General features: G+C 48.2%; 1 protein-coding gene across 1 annotated transcript in view; it reads left to right on the forward strand.

Annotated features, from left to right (window-relative positions):
- OSBP (oxysterol binding protein) overlaps window positions 1-13,345 on the forward strand; it is a 38,242-nt gene extending 24,897 nt beyond the window's left edge. The window contains exons 10-14 of the mRNA XM_075545663.1: window positions 6,414-6,517; window positions 9,432-9,527; window positions 10,258-10,439; window positions 11,351-11,571; window positions 11,667-13,345. Coding sequence (XP_075401778.1) covers window positions 6,414-6,517; window positions 9,432-9,527; window positions 10,258-10,439; window positions 11,351-11,571; window positions 11,667-11,809 — 746 coding nt within the window. The 3' untranslated portion in view covers window positions 11,810-13,345. The remainder of the gene's footprint in view (window positions 1-6,413; window positions 6,518-9,431; window positions 9,528-10,257; window positions 10,440-11,350; window positions 11,572-11,666) is intronic.
- Window positions 13,346-15,510: the final 2,165 nt, after the last annotated feature.

Below are 15,510 nucleotides of genomic sequence, written 5' to 3' on the forward strand. Positions count from 1 at the left end.
CAGGGAAGAGGTCACATGTGGATCCTTGTAATCAGTTCCCCCTTTCCAACCCACTCACCTTCCACTCTCCCAGCATCGTCCCTCACACCCTTGGTCCTGAAGATATCATCCACCCTGGATTCCCTGTACCTCCAACCCTCATATTACCAGTGTACAGCCTCTGTCCTATCCAGCCCTGCAAGGTAGAATTCGGATCATGGTAGTTGGGGGGAGGAAGCATCCAGGATCTGGGGGAAAGCTGTGTTCTTCATCGGTACTACCTCACACCCTAATTAACCCATCTCCTCTCCTAAACCCCTCTATGAGGGGATCTCCATTGGCCGACACTTGGGCCTTGGGTCTCCACTCTGCACTTCCCCCTTCATTTAATATGGTATATATATACATATATACACATACATACACACACTTACATCTTTTTTTTTTTTGCATGATGCCTTATACCTGGTCCCTTGGCACCTCGTGATCGCACTGGCCGGTGTGCTTCTTCCATGTGGGCTTTTTTGCTTCTGAGCTAGATGGCCGCTTGTTCACCTTCAAGCCTTTAAGACCCCAGACACTATCTCTTTCGATAGCCGGGCACCATCAGCTTTCTTCACCACATTTGCTTACTCACCCATTTGTCTTCGCGATCCTATCATGGAAGTGTGCAGTCAATGATATGATTTTTTTGTTCTTTGATGCCTGGTAACTGATCCCTTTGGGACCACTTGATCACACAGGCTGGTGTGTTCTTCCATGTGGACTTTGTTGCTTCTGAGCTAGATGGCCGCTTGTTTATCTTCAAGCCTTTAAGACCCCAGTCACTATCTCTTTTGATAGCCGGGCACCATCAGCTTTCTTCACCACATTTACTTGTTCACCCACTTTGGCTCCAGCCGTTGTGTCGGGAGAGTTAGCATCATAGAGTTCCAATTTAATAAAAGAAGGTATTCATGCATTGAGGGAGTGTTTGAGTAGCGGCCCAAGGTCCTTCCACCACCTTAATACTTGACCTATAAATATAGACTTGGTTATCTTATGAGTAAGGAGGTTTTTATTTAAACGTTTTATTAGGGGCTCGTACAACTCATCACAATCCATACATATGTCAATTGTTTAAAGCACATCTGTACATTCATTGCCCTCATCATTCTCAAAGCATTTGCTCTCCACTTAAGCCCTTGGCATCAGGTCCTTTTTTTTCCCCTCCCTGTTCCCCCCTCCCTCATGAGCCCTTGATAATTTATAAATTATTATTTTGTCATATCTTGCCCTGTCCCACGTCTCCCTTCACCCACTTTTCATAGTTGTAAATTCTTTGTCATTTTAGTGATATGCCATGCATCTGTGGTGACAGCAATGGAGGTGGACAATTGTGACCTTGTCTGGCTTCCCTGTTGCCATGAGACAGGTGTCCGACATGCCTCCACATTCCATCCTCTTGTATTTATTCTGACGCTGTTTTTCCCATGGCACTCTGTGTGTGCCAGGATCCATAATTTGTTGCTACACAGAGCTCACAGACAATACTCGTGAGTTAGGGAAGTTAATAGGTTTCCATAAGTCAGGCCCAGTAGAAGGATACAGTCATTGGTCTCCTTAGCCAGCAGCCAAGCTCTCTCACGGGTTCTTAGTCTCTCACCACGTAGTCCCTTGGCTTTCACCTGCACAGACCAGAAAGCCAGCCCGCCTCGCACTCTAGCCCACAGTTCTGCCCTCTTGAATCCCCCTGCCACGGTCTCCGGTGCATCTGATCTCAGCAGCCTCCACCACTTCAGATAAAGAGCTTGGGCTTGTTCTTCCAAATGGTCTTGCAGGTTCTATTTCCCAGAAGTCTTGGAAATGCCTTTGGTGGAGGTGTGATTGTGTAGCTGAAGCTGGCCCTCCAGGGTGTGCTGCGTGCACCCCTCTAGTGGAGGTGAAAGACGCCTCCTAGGAAGCAAAGGGTGTGGCTTGGTCACACCCACTGCTGAAGTCAAGACTTAACCCCACCGCCAACACGCCATTGCCTCCACAGGCAGAGTCCGGACTGTGAGCATTGCATAGGGAAGGATGGCTAGAAAAGCCGTTTGGGTTGACTCTGTCTCACATTGTTAAGCACTGTCTCTCACTGCCCTGGACTTGATGTGACTCAGTTACTCTATAGGGCAGTGGAGCCCTCCTGTGGCCTTGCCAAGCTATATATCTTTTTTTAAAGTCATTTTATTGGGGCTGTACAGTTCTTACCACAATCCATACATACATCCATTGTGTCAAGAACATATGTACATTTGTTGCCATCATCATTCTCCAAACATTTGCCTTCTACTTGAGCCCTTAATATCTGCTGTTCATTTTCCCCCTTCCCTCCCCACTGCCCCCTACCTCATGAACCCTTCATCATTCATATATTATTATTATTTTGTCATATATTACACTGTCTGACATCTCCCAAGCTATACATATTTATGGGAGCAGAAAGCATCCTCTTTCTCCCGTGGAGCCGGCCAGTGGTTTCCCATAATCCACTACACCACCAGGGAGGGCTCCGTAAATGCCAACTTAGAAATTGTAAAATGCATCTGTTTGGGTTTTTATTCAATTGGGCTTTGTTGAACAGGTGTCATTTCCACCATTGTTCCAGCAGTCAGGTCTCTGTTCATGGGGACTTCTTGTGATTGCAAGATTACGTTTCCAGGCCTGTCTCGCCCCCTTTTGTCCTCCCTTCCCTCTCTTTTCCTCTTATGGACGAGCTAGGCGTAGTTTATGTAATGGCTAATTTCCAGATAAGATGAAACTTGATTTTTTAAAAGATCTTACTGGAGTACAAGTTAGTTGCATGTCAAGATCAAAGACTCCAACCCGGGAAGAGGAATCCCCATTGACAATGTCCACGCCCTGAGACGTGCTATCCAATAAGATCCTCTTCTCAGGTTCCAAGTAGGCATGGATTTTAGGACCCTATTCATCCCTATTCAATGCGGAGCTCTTATTGTGTGGATTCTTCTGGGAAACAAAAGATAAAGCAAGTACAAATTTAATTTTTGTCTTTGTTAGGTTCCATCAGGTTGGCTCCACTGCATAGTGCCCCCTGTATACCGGGAAACAAAACTGCCCAGCCCTGTGTAGTTGTTTGAGCTCATCAGCCACCGTGTCGGTCCACGTCATGGAATGTCATTGTCTTCCCTCCCCTCTACTTTACCAAGCATGATGTCTGTTTCCAGGGACTAAGCCCTCCTTAGTCACATGTCCAAAAGTCTGGGAGATGAAGTCTTAACCTTCTTTGTTTCTGAGGAGCATTCTGGCTGTACTTCTCTCAAGATAGACTGGTTTCTTTGGCACGGTGCTTTGAGTCTTTGCCAGCACCATGGTTCAGTTGTACGGATTCTTCTGTGGTCTTCCCTACTCATTGTCCCAGGTGATCCAAAATACCATGACTCCTGGGTACGGCTCACCTTAGTCCTCAAGGTGACAGCCCTGCCCTGCAGCATGTCATTCACTTACTTCAACACTTTAAAGGAGTTCTTGTGCGGCTGATAATTTCAATTTGAGGCAGTGGCAATCCTGTGAAGAAAACAGTAGAAATGGGAGTAATTGTTGAAAAAAAGAAAAGCAACTGTGTGCTTGAAAGGGTGTGGTGGTCAAAGAAATTCTCTCTGAGAAGGTTACATATGAACAAAAATCTAAGCAACCAACAGATGGTGTGGGGAGTGGGGGTCCCAGTGAGAGCGAGCTCCGAGGAGTAAAGTGTCTCACAGCTCAGGGGGCTACAAGTCCAAATTCAGGGTGTCAGCTGTGGAGGAAGATGGTTTTCTTTCTCAGACTCTAGTTCTGGTGCCCCTCAGTTCTTGGTGAGCCTCAAGGGGCCTCTGTTGACGCCATCTGTGCTTCGTCTTTGTCTGTTCTGCTCTTTATAACTCAGGGGGCTTATGGCTTAGGCTCTTCACTGCCCTCGTTTGATCTCAGCTGATTGATTGGCTACAGTGCATTAAAAGAGAGTGATTGCTGTCCATTCGATTCGATTCCACCCACAGGTGAGCATTGTAACACACATTTTGCAATCACACTTTCACCCATAATAAAAGGCCATAGCCATTCAAGAGTGAGCAGGGAAGTAGGTGGTGGATGGTCTCACAGGGATTGACAGGGACCAGGTCTTGTAGGGCCCTGTGTGCCCTGGTAAGGAGTTTGGTTTTATCTCCTGTGGGAAGGAATCAAAGGGTTTTGAGAACGTCTAATAATTTCATACGACTTGTTTTAAAAAGATCATTTGGACTAGAGCCGCCGAGGACAAAGGCGTCAGTTAGGAGACCAACAGCAGATAGTTACAGGGGTTCAGGCAAGAGCTGACGGTGACCTCAACTGTGCTGGTGGTGGAGGAGGAGGAGGAGGCGTTTGGTGCTGTATTCGGGTGGAGCAGATAGTGGGAGATGTTACGAGGATGAGATGACGTAATTCGTGGGGAGAGTGTAATATAGTGCCTGGTGTGGGCAGGACCCCTCCCCAGCGTTGCTGTCATTTTTGTGAGTCATGGTTGCTGTGGTCATCCTCATCAGCATCACCTGCACCATCACCTCCAGCTTCCAGGGCGACTGAAATCGTCTACACCAGAAAGACATGCCTAAGTCACAATTCGAATGTTCTTTTCTTTAGTGGCTACAGAGGAAGCCTAATCATACTGCTATTAGAGTTGACCGTGTTGGTAACATGTAAATATATTTATATACATCGATGCAGTCAAGGGCTAACATAATCTGTGAACTTGTATGTATGTAGCTTGTTCATTGGTTTTGTTACTTTTAAGTTCCAATTCGCTCTGTCAGACCATTGACTATGATTCGGTATTTGTGTGAGATCAACTGAAGGAGCAGGAGAAGCCCATGTCTGCCACGTGCTGTGTTTCAACAAGTTTGTTTGGCAAATAGGCATGTTTTCTTATTTGCTCTGAACAACAGGCTGGGATTACCCCCAGCTAATGGGGTAAAACTGAGACCTAGGAAAATCAGAAACCCACTCAAGGCCACACTTCTAACGAGGGGTGGACCCAGGATTGAGTCTACGTCTCTGTGACGCCAGAGCCTGTTCCCAGCCCTGTACCTTTTTTACTGTGAAGGCCCCAGGTTTCGTGGTTTGCATAAGTTCACACAGATAGTCACTAACGACTGGACCTCCTCATCCGCTCCCCCCACCCCCCACCTCAGACCTGACGACCAGTTTGGGCTCCTTCCCTAATGTATGCATGCGCTGGGGGGGGGGGGGGCACGGTGTGAAGATGGCGGATTTAACCTGTTGCTGTAATTTTGCAGTATTATAGGCACAGATGGCAAAATTATCAGAGTTGTTTCCTTTTCCAAATGTCTACTTTTGCAGAATATAGAGTACTCGCTAAGATGGGTCAAGGTTATCCTCATTTAGTTAGATCTTATGTACAGATGCCAAAGTCAAGCCGTGTCAAAGAAGTGATGTGAGTGTGGAGTCTGGGGGCCTCCAGCTGTGTACGCGGCAGATTGCTGTGGGGCTGAGGCCACGCCTGCTTCCATCCTCCAACTCTGTCCCTGCTGACACTGACTGCCCCAGCACTCCGCGTCTCGCTGGGATCAGTAACTCATTGCAGTGGCTGTCCAGAACTGGCAGACAATACTCGGGATTATGGGTTGCTAAGGAAGTTCACAGATTACAAATGCACCGGTACAGTTAGTTATTTAGACTTCATGCAGGCCTCCCTGACCTTTGGCCTCCGCCAGTCACGCAGCCCTTTGGACTCTGCCCTGCTTGTGCAATGTTCCAAAGCTCTTTCAGGGCTGCCAGGAAATGCCCAAACGGCATGCCTCTCGCACCATAAGCCTCAGCCCAAAGTACTGCCTCTGGGGGATAGCAAGCCCACCCTCACCCCCCACTTCCCCAGTCTCCCCCAGTTAAGTGCCTGAAGACACTCTACTCACCAGCCTGCTTGCCTTTACTTGCTTTGTGGGCTGCCAAGCCCACTGCCCTGTCTCATGCTCTGGCTCTTGGTTCTGTTGCTGCCACTTGTCTGCTGTCACAGCTGTCTCTTGAACCCAGGAGATTCCGTGCTCAGGGATGTGGGGGGGCCAAAGGACACTCTGCTCCTGGCTCTTCCATCTCCTCAATCGTGAGACTTCCCCCTTCCTGCTTCTGCGTTGCTCACTGTATCATACATACCCTGCGAGATGGCAATCACAGTCAACCCACAAGGGAGTCCTGTCAGTGTGGTCCCCACCTTCCCTTCCCCAGACCCTCAGTCCTTTGGTGGGAGGCACTGCACAATGAAAAAACATGGCTTCAATGGCGCCAACATTCAGTCGTTTATTAATGCTTTTTAATTTGTTTTCTTTTGTTCACTAGGAGAAATAAATCAATCTCTTATTATTTCTGGCTGGCATTGTGTTATTTTCCTAGTCTTTGCTTTTAATCTTTGTATTTTCTGCTTCCAGGTACCATTCACTGCATATTCCATGCAACTGGGCATCACTACACTTGGAAAAAAGTTACTACCACGGTCCATAACATTATCGTTGGCAAGTTGTGGATAGATCAAGTGAGTAAGAGGACCCACGGCACTTGAAGTTCAGAAGAACACCTCCCTCCTCAGGTGTCTCCTTGCAGGACAGGCAGTCCTCTTGAGGCAGTTCGAGTCTGCCCTCCCGGGTGGCTCTGAGTCAGAATCGACTCAGTGGCAGGTAGTTGGTGGGGAAGTTGGAACAGATGCATTCGGTTCTTATTTAGCCCGTTAGCTTCTTAGGTTCTTACTTAGCTTCACTTCAGTGCAAGAAAAAGCTTGGAGCCTTTGCCATGACTTAAACACACACACACACAGAGAGAGAGAGAGAGAGAGAGAGCAAGTGAATGTGATTGTGATGAATTTGTTGTAAGTGGGACTGGTATTACTGATTTCAAAGTGAGGGCAAAATTGCGTACGTGCCATTAAAGGGTAAGTTGGACATTCATAACATGGAGACTCCCTGTACTTAGGAGCTGTGAACTGAGCCCCAGAATGTTGCTGGTTCACAGGTTTCTTCTGAGCAGTTTCTCCCAAGTACTATTCCCCCTCTTCCTCCTCCATCACCCACCCCCCTTCCCAGTTTCACAGTAATGACCCATGAGGGGGCTTCACAAAGGTCATGGACATTTTTCTTTCTTTTTATTGATCATTTTAATGGGGGGGGCTCTTACAAATCTTATAACAATCTATCATTCAATTGCATTAAGCACACTTGTGCATATGTTGCCACCAACCTTTCCAAAACATGTTCTTCCTACATGAGCCCTTGGTATCAGCTTCTCTTTGTAATCCTCCCTCCCCCACCCTCCCATTCTCATGAATTCTCGATCAATTTTATATTATTATTTCGTGTCTTACTCATGGTTGTTTTTCATTACCTTTTTCATTCATTTTTTCCCCCACGAACTTTGGGAAGCCTCTCAGTACTATTTATAAAAGTCCAAATTAGAACATCCCTTCAGTTACTGTCTGACGGTGTCGGGCACTGTGGAGAACATGGTGTTGTTAGGTGCCACCCCGTCAGCCCGACCCATGGCGACCTTGTGCACAGCAGAAGGCAACACTGCCCAGTCCTGCACCAGCCTCACAACTGTTGCTGTGGTTGAGCCGAGAGCAGTCTGGCTCCTTGAGGACCGCCCTCTTTTTCACTCTCTCTACCAAACATGATGGCCCTTTCTAGAAACCTGTCTCTTCTGATAATGTGTCCAAAATATGTAAGACAGTCTTGTCATCCTTGCCCCTAAGGAGCGCTCTGGCCATACTTCTTCCAAGACAGATCCTTTTGTCCGTGCTACTTTCAACACTCTTCTCCAGCGCCACATTCCAAATGATTCCATTCTTCTTCGATCTTCTTTATTCAGTGTCCAACTTTCACGAGCATATGAGGCTTGTGTCACGTGCTTAAAACAACATCTTTGCTTTTCCGTATTTTTTGGCTTTTCAATCCTCCTCAACTTCAGCAAGCCAAGTCGTGTCATCTGCATATTGCAGGTTGTTAATAAAAGTTCCTCCAGTCCTGATGCCACATTCTTCATATGCTCCAGTGGAGACATAGGGTCGTAACAAACCCAATTGCCATGCTTCCTCCTTTCGTCACTCAGCAGGCATTTATTGCCAGGCTAGTAGGAGATGCCCTAAGATAAGATGGTTTTTCCCTTAAAGAGAGTAAACTCTCATTGCCATCAGATCAGTTTTAATCCATAATGGCCTTATAGGACAGGGTTGGCAGTCGCGGTGTGTAACAGCAGAATGAAACACTGCCTTGACCTGCGCCATCCTCACAATTGTAGGACAAGGTATAACTGTCCTTAGGAATTTCTGAGACTGCAACTGTTTACAGTAGTAGAAAGCCTCTTTCTCCTGCTGAGCATTTGGTGGTTTCGAACTGTTGACCTTGCGGTTAGCAACCATCGTGTAATCACTGTATCACCAGGGCTCCTCCTAAAGACAGTGTTTGCAGGGAAGTGAGGGAACTCTTCTGAGGAGCCGGGCCAGGTGCCACAGTAGATGTGGGAGCTGAACTGAGTCTCCACGGTGGGGGGGCTTGCATGACAGGAGAAAGAAATGGTGTAGAAAGGCTCATGGGGGTGGTGAATAGTGAGCAGAACGCATTGGTTAATCATGCAGTTATTAAGGGTGCTAGCAGGGGGCTGGTTTGGACAGGTAAGTTATTGTGAATTTCAGTATATGAAGGGGCTTCAAAACACCCTTAGAAAAATAGAATTGAAAAGAATGAAATTTTTCCACATAATTTTTAAACCCTGTGCTGTTGCTAAGGCTGGGTAGTCAACTAGTTAATTCCAGCTCGATCCCCTGCTGAGAATGTGCTTTTCTTCTTCTTCTTTTTTTAAAAATATTTTATTAGGGGCTCATACAACTCTTTTCACAATCCGTACATACATCATTTGTGTCCAGCACATTCGTACGTATGTTGCCATCATCATTCTCAAAACACCTGCTTTCTACTTGACCCCTTAGTATCAGCTCCTCATTTTCCTCTCCCTCCCCCTCCCCCTGAACCCTTGATAATTTATAAATAATTGTTATTTTCTCATAGAGAATGTGCTTTTCTATCCCAGATTTCCTACATCAGAATCTTTGTAAGAATCACCTGGAGACCTTTTTAACCATCGATAGATTGTGATTCTGTATAACTGGGGTGGAGATGGCACATTGTCATCAGGGGGTGAACCAGTCTGAAGCCCTGGCTGAAGTTCACACCCAAAATGACACACTTAGAAACAAAACTAAAGGGTCATTTGTTCTTGATTCCAACCCAGAATATACAAAGATTACAGAGGAATGGCCTCACCTTTCCAAGGTTGTTTGAGGCCTGAATCCTTAAGGTAAGGGAGTAGTGGAATGTCAGGTGGAGTAAAGAAGTGTGGGGTGTGTGGCATAAAGGTTACTTGATCTAATCCTTAATAACACATTTCTTTTCCCTTTTCAGTCAGGTGAAATTGATATTGTGAATCACAAGACAGGAGACAAGTGCAATCTTAAGTTTGTTCCGTATAGCTACTTCTCTCGGGATATAGCAAGAAAGGTAAGGGAAGTTGGAGTTTAAAAAATAAAATTAAAATCCTCCCCGGCACACACACACATACACAATTAATTTGTATTTCTTAGAAAGCCTACTCCCGTGGAGCTGGCCAGATAGATGTAAATGGATGTGGATGAATGGGTCAGTATCCCTAACATGGTGATCAGAAAGTGGAGTTCAAGGAGAAAGTCAGCAGTCAGGAGGAAATATTAGTTGCCTCATTAATCCAGAGCTGCCTCTGTCTGGTGAAGATGACATGTGAAGCAGAAACAAGTACAAGCCAGGAAAGAGACACTGAGTAATGCAGAGGAAAGATGTAATACAAGGATTGATTGCAGGAAGAAACCAGGGGCAGATTGACCCCAGGGAAGTGTGAAGGAGAGTTGTGTGGCTTATGACACCCCCACCCCTGCAGTGCAATTGTGCCCCGAGTTTCTGGGGGAGTGAAAGATCTGGAGAGAGCAACACACCACCCCTGTGAGCCCCGCTCAGCCACTTCTGTATGGATTAGTACAAGACAAACTCCTGAATGGAAGATGAAAATAAAGCCTCTGGCTCCTGGCCGTTGCTGTCTCAAGCAGCACAAGAAGTCAGTGCCCTGATTCGGATGGCCCCTGGTGTTTTTAACTAGATTTGCTCAGTGCTTGCCCTTAGAACTTGGCTTCTGGATTAGTCAGGGAAGCTCGCCCCACTGTGATGCTTCCCCGCAAAGCTTGTTCTCCCATCCTTGTAGGTGACAGGGGAAGTGACAGATCCATCAGGAAAAGTCCACTTTGCCCTTTTGGGGACTTGGGACGAGAAGATGGACTGTTTCAAAGTCCAGCCTGTCCCTGGAGACAATGGGGGTGATGCTCGTCAGAGAGGCCACGAAGCCGAGGAGAGCCGGGCCATGTTGTGGAGAAGGAACCCTTTGCCGTGAGTACCAGCCCATGTGCTGCTCAGACAGGGTGGCACCTCACCCTGTGCTGCTGGCAGCTGAGCCTGTCTTCCCACTTGAATTCTGAGCCATTGAGCCGAGGACACTGGCGCCTTTGGAGAAGTGATTGGAACCAGACGCCATTGCTGCATCGTTTCAGCTTTGCCACACCTGGTTTCAGAAAAGTGCAAAGCAGTCAGGTCATGTCTGCCAGAAAATGACCCGGTGCTTTCTAAAGGGCCTTTGTTTGGAGCAAAACTGCAGAAGAAGCTGGGAGCGAAAGGTGCCTGCCTCATAGCAGCTTACCTCAGAGGCTCAGCTGCAAGACAGTGGCAGCATGAAGGACTCTGGGAACAGCCAAAATCCGAGGCCGTTTGACGCCTGTTATTACCTAAATAAATCAGAGGCTCACAGATTGACTTGGCTTACTGCCCCCTTTCCAGTAAAAGAATTACTCAGCACCTCCCTGGCAATTAAACACTTTGTACCATAACCCGTAATCCACCATGCAGTGTAGGCATCTGCTGTTACCCGGTGGGGACAGCAGGGCGGTATTGCTCACTTTGAGAAACTGAGCTAAACTATTTTTTGTGGTGATAGCCAAGATTATGCCAGAAAGAAGATAAAAGGGAAAGAAAACAGGGTTAGGAATGTCCATTTAGCCAGCAGAATGTCTCCTTCCTACAGAATGGAGATCCCTGCGGTCGAGTGCCAAGAGAGTCCCGAGAACGATTTGATGGCGAGATGCTGGGGCTGGGGTACATCCTGAGTCCCAAGCACCTGCCGTGCTTCTCAGTACTTTCTGTTTGCCTGGGGAGAGGAAGGCATCTGGCAGTGGGATGATTCTCGCTCCTTGCCTGGGGCCTGGGCTTCGGCATTACCTGTTCTCTGTCTCCTCCCCCACTTCTAGGAAGAATGCCGAAAACATGTACTACTTCTCAGAGCTGGCTCTAACTCTCAATGCCTTTGAAGGGGGCACTGCCCCCACAGACAGCCGCTTACGGCCTGACCAGAGACTGATGGAAAATGGGCGCTGGGATGAAGCAAACGCCGAGAAGCAGCGCCTGGAGGAGAAGCAGAGACTCTCCAGGAAGAAGCGGGAAGCCGAAGCTGTGAAAGCCACAGAGGATGGTAAGGAACCTGCCTTCAACCTCATGTCCTGCGGCGGGAGCTTGCCAGGGTCTTTTCAGCCCTAATTGGCCTCTCCTTTGCCCTCTCTCTTGTAGGCACTCCCTATGATCCCTATAAGGCACTATGGTTTGAGCGGAAGAAGGATCCAGTTACCAAGGAACTAACCCATATTTATAGGGGAGGCTACTGGGAGTGTAAAGACAAGCAGGACTGGAACACATGTCCGGACATTTTCTGAGGTGGCAGAAGCCAGTCGGAGGACGACCCAAAGGAGAAGAGGACAGGATGTGCGGGAAAGCTGGCGCTTGGGACTTTCTCACCGAGTGCTTTTCCTCCAGGTGTTCTGTCTTAACCAATCAATTTTTTTCCCCCAAATCAATCACCAGAAACAGATGCCAGTGGTGGTGATTGGCTGGTTGCCTTAGCTGATTGAAACGGAAATCGACATGCTAGAGAGCTGATGTGTGTAAGGGTGAGGCTCAGTGGCTGGCAGTTCAGTTCGGGTCGCCTCACGTCTGCAGAGTCGATTGTGGGCTGACGCTTCTCCCTCTGCCCCCAGTTAAGATGACGCCACCCACCTTCCTCTGCACTACCCTGTTCAGCCCACGGAGGATGGAAGCTCGGGTGTGATTGCGGTGCGTTTTGGTGCTGTTCAGAGCGAGAGCTGATTTTAAAATTCCTTTCAAAAGAAACAAAGAGGGGCTGGTTGTGGGCGAGCTTAGTGGCGCATTCACAAGCGGGGCGGGTGTAGCGGGGGTAGATGACTGCCGCACTGGAGTACCTGCCAGAGGGATGTCCCAAGGGGCTCGGAAAATTCAGAGTCACATTCTTGGACGTTTCTACTTTCACTTGCCTAAAACACCTTCCTCCTGGTGCCCTCCTTTGGCATCTGCCAGAGGCCATGTGAGTGGCAGCAGGAGCGCTGGAGCAGCCTCACGACAGGGTCGGTGGACGTCTTCAGACAGACCTGCGAACGATGGGTGAAGACTGCTAACCACCGCCAGCCACTTCTGCTTTCCCGGCCCCGCCTCGCCCCATCCTTCACCGCCATCCCAGCTTTTCTCCTTTCACCTGGCACGCTCCCAGTGGGTACGTGCGCCCAGGTGGATAAAACATTGCCTGTCCCATTCTGATAGACTCCAGAATTTGAGAGATGGCGCTAATCTGGAATAAAAAGTTGTCACCATCTCTCAAGCCCTGTGGACTGGAGCCGCCTCTGGAATAATGTGTTCAATATCTGTACATTATATATATGTAGAGAAAAATCTAATTTTGTTGTTTGGTTTTCCTCCCTCCCATGAAGAGTTTTTTTGGGGGTGAGGAGGGGGCGGTATCACTTGGTTCCCTGGGACTTGTGTTGGGCACTCGGTGACATAGAGTGATGTGCCTCTCGGGATGGAGGCAAACCTGGGCAGCGACAACAGGGACATTTGTCTGCTTTGTATCATGAGAGGTTCATTGCTGCCCAAACTCAGCTCCAGACCCTTACCTCTGTCCTGTTCCTCTCCCTCCTCTTGTTGGGAAAATCACGGTGGGAGGGCAGCAGGGTACTCTCCAGTTGAACCTGCCTCTGTCTGCATCGAGGCCCCAGGAGAAATCCCCAGAGAACCTTCCAGATTGCAGGGCTCAAGCACCATCTTGTGGGGCGGAAGATTGGACCGCCCCCTGCAAGTCCTGAGTTCCTCTTGTGTGTTCTTTATCTGTTGTCTTTTTTAAAAAATGGAACCCCTGTGCCACCTACCCTTGATTGAGGATCAAGAATTGAGGTGCCTTCCTTGTGTGTCTTTGTTAGTGTTTTGTTGTTGTTCTTGTCCCTTGACTTCTGAGCCTCGGTCCTGGGTAGGTGGGTGGGTGGGGATATCATTCCAGAGGAAGCCATCCCTCCCTGGGGAGAGGAGGTCTCTGCTGGGGAACTGAGTGCACTCAGTCTTTGCTCACCCTTCTTCCCTCCATGCCTTTGAGAAATCTGGGCAGGGAGCAAGCTCCGGGGAAACGTCCTCTAAAGAACCCTGTCTCCAGCACACGTGACGACGGGTGGAGCCAAGGCCTTCAGGGAGGCTTAACCAGGGGCTTCAGACCGTGGGAACTGGCCAACTTAACGGTGAACTTCCCCGCTTTATCCTACTTCCTCCTCCACCATCTGCACTACACCTCCGGCTTGATCCCTCCCCAAGCCGATTCTGCTAAGGGAAGAAGCTTCGAGTCCTTCAGGTGGAATAAAGTCACACGAAAGCAAAACAAAACGATATATATTTTTTGGTTTTTTTGCCTTATTGCTTTTTTTCCAAGAAAACTACTAAATTAAATAATTTTTTAAAAGCCCCATGGTTTGTCTGATTTCGCTTCTAGTCCTGCCTGGGGTTGGGGGAGGCATGGCGTGTCTGGTCCAATGGTGATTTCATCAACTTGGGAGTGTAGGAGCTCTGTCCTCCACTGAGGGTGTGGGGTGTTGGGGGTGGGGGGGGGGGTTATAGAAAGGGGCAGAAATGAAAGAAAAGGGCAAGAATGCCAGGTGTGTTCTCCGTTTACGCCGTGGAACGCCCAGGGGTAGAATCGAAGCGTCCTTTAAATTCACCCTGCGCTGTCACTGTGATGTCGTCAGTGTCCTGCCCCGTGCGGGAACAGAGGAGCCAGTATTTTGATACTCTGCCTGTTTGCCTTTTTAAAAGAAGGTCTTTGGAAGAGTCTCTTTCTCAGTTTGTATTCCAATACTTGGCTGTTTCATCTCAGTGACCCTACAGAACAGGGTAGAACTGCCCCTTTGGGTCTGACCTCATCTAAGGGTTCAAATTCTGAGTTTTTTTGAAGCTTAATGAAGTGACTGCATTTTTGCTTCAAGACCTCTGAGAGAAGTAGTAATATTTGTTTGTTTTCTCTGGAGTTCAGGTGGAGGGAGGAGACAGGCAACTGTTAGACTGGGTTGCCTAGAGAAATCCAGAGACATTCATGTGTGTAAGAGAGCACTATGTCAAAGAACAATCATTGTGAAAATACCCTAGCCCAGTCCAGATCAAGTCCATAAATCCGTTATTCGCCATATGTCTGATACTAGTCCATAAATTTCTCTTCAGACTCACATAGCCATTCACAATGACGCCGAATGCAGGAAGGTCACAGGGCAGTTGGTGCAAAGTCTTGTAATCCATTGGCAGTGGAAGCATCTCCAGGGTTCTGGCTGCCATCAGCTTGGATTGAAGTGGCTTGTCAACAGGAAGGCAAAGGCAGAGTTTGGCCCTCAAAGAGGAAGTTCCCAGAATCTTGAGAAGGCCACCTCTAAAAGGAGGTATCAATAGGCAGTGACCTGATTGACAGGCTAGACTCCACCCCTTCACTTAATAACCTCAAGTTGACAGGAGATTATGTAACTACCACAGCAACCAATGGACAGAGAACTTACAGACCAGAGCACCACACCGTGAGGGGGGAACTCAGGTGTGCTGAGCAGCTGCTGCTGTGTAAGGGTTGCCAAGGGGGGCACTCAGGGTTAGCTGGTTCACACTTAGCAGAGTTTTCAAGGAGGGATAACAGTCATTTGGAAGACGAAGGCAGTGCTCCCAGGAAATCTAAGCCTATTCCCAGAAGGCCGTACAGCTGGTTGGTACCCAGTGCTGGTTTTGCAGAACCCCTGAGTTTGAGAGCTTGGGAGACATGGGGGGGCTGGCAGGCAGCTGGATAAGTAACTCGGATGATAGCACATCATGCCAACTCTATTTTTAGTTAATGTAGTTAGTCCCTAGATACTCCACTACTAACTTAAGGTGGGTGCTGTGAACCTGGCCAGTGAACCAGGCAAGGAAGGCTGTGAGGATTCCAGCCAAGGAGCCCGCTGGGGCAGTTCTACTCTAGAACACGGGGCTGGGGGAGACCACTGGCTTCTTTGCAGCCTCTTGGGCCTTCCCCCCCCCATCATTTTATTTGGGCTCATACAACTTTTATCAC

The sequence above is a fragment of the Tenrec ecaudatus genome, chromosome 4 (assembly GCF_050624435.1).
Source record: "Tenrec ecaudatus isolate mTenEca1 chromosome 4, mTenEca1.hap1, whole genome shotgun sequence".
In the NCBI taxonomy this organism is placed as follows: Eukaryota; Metazoa; Chordata; class Mammalia; order Afrosoricida; family Tenrecidae; genus Tenrec; species Tenrec ecaudatus.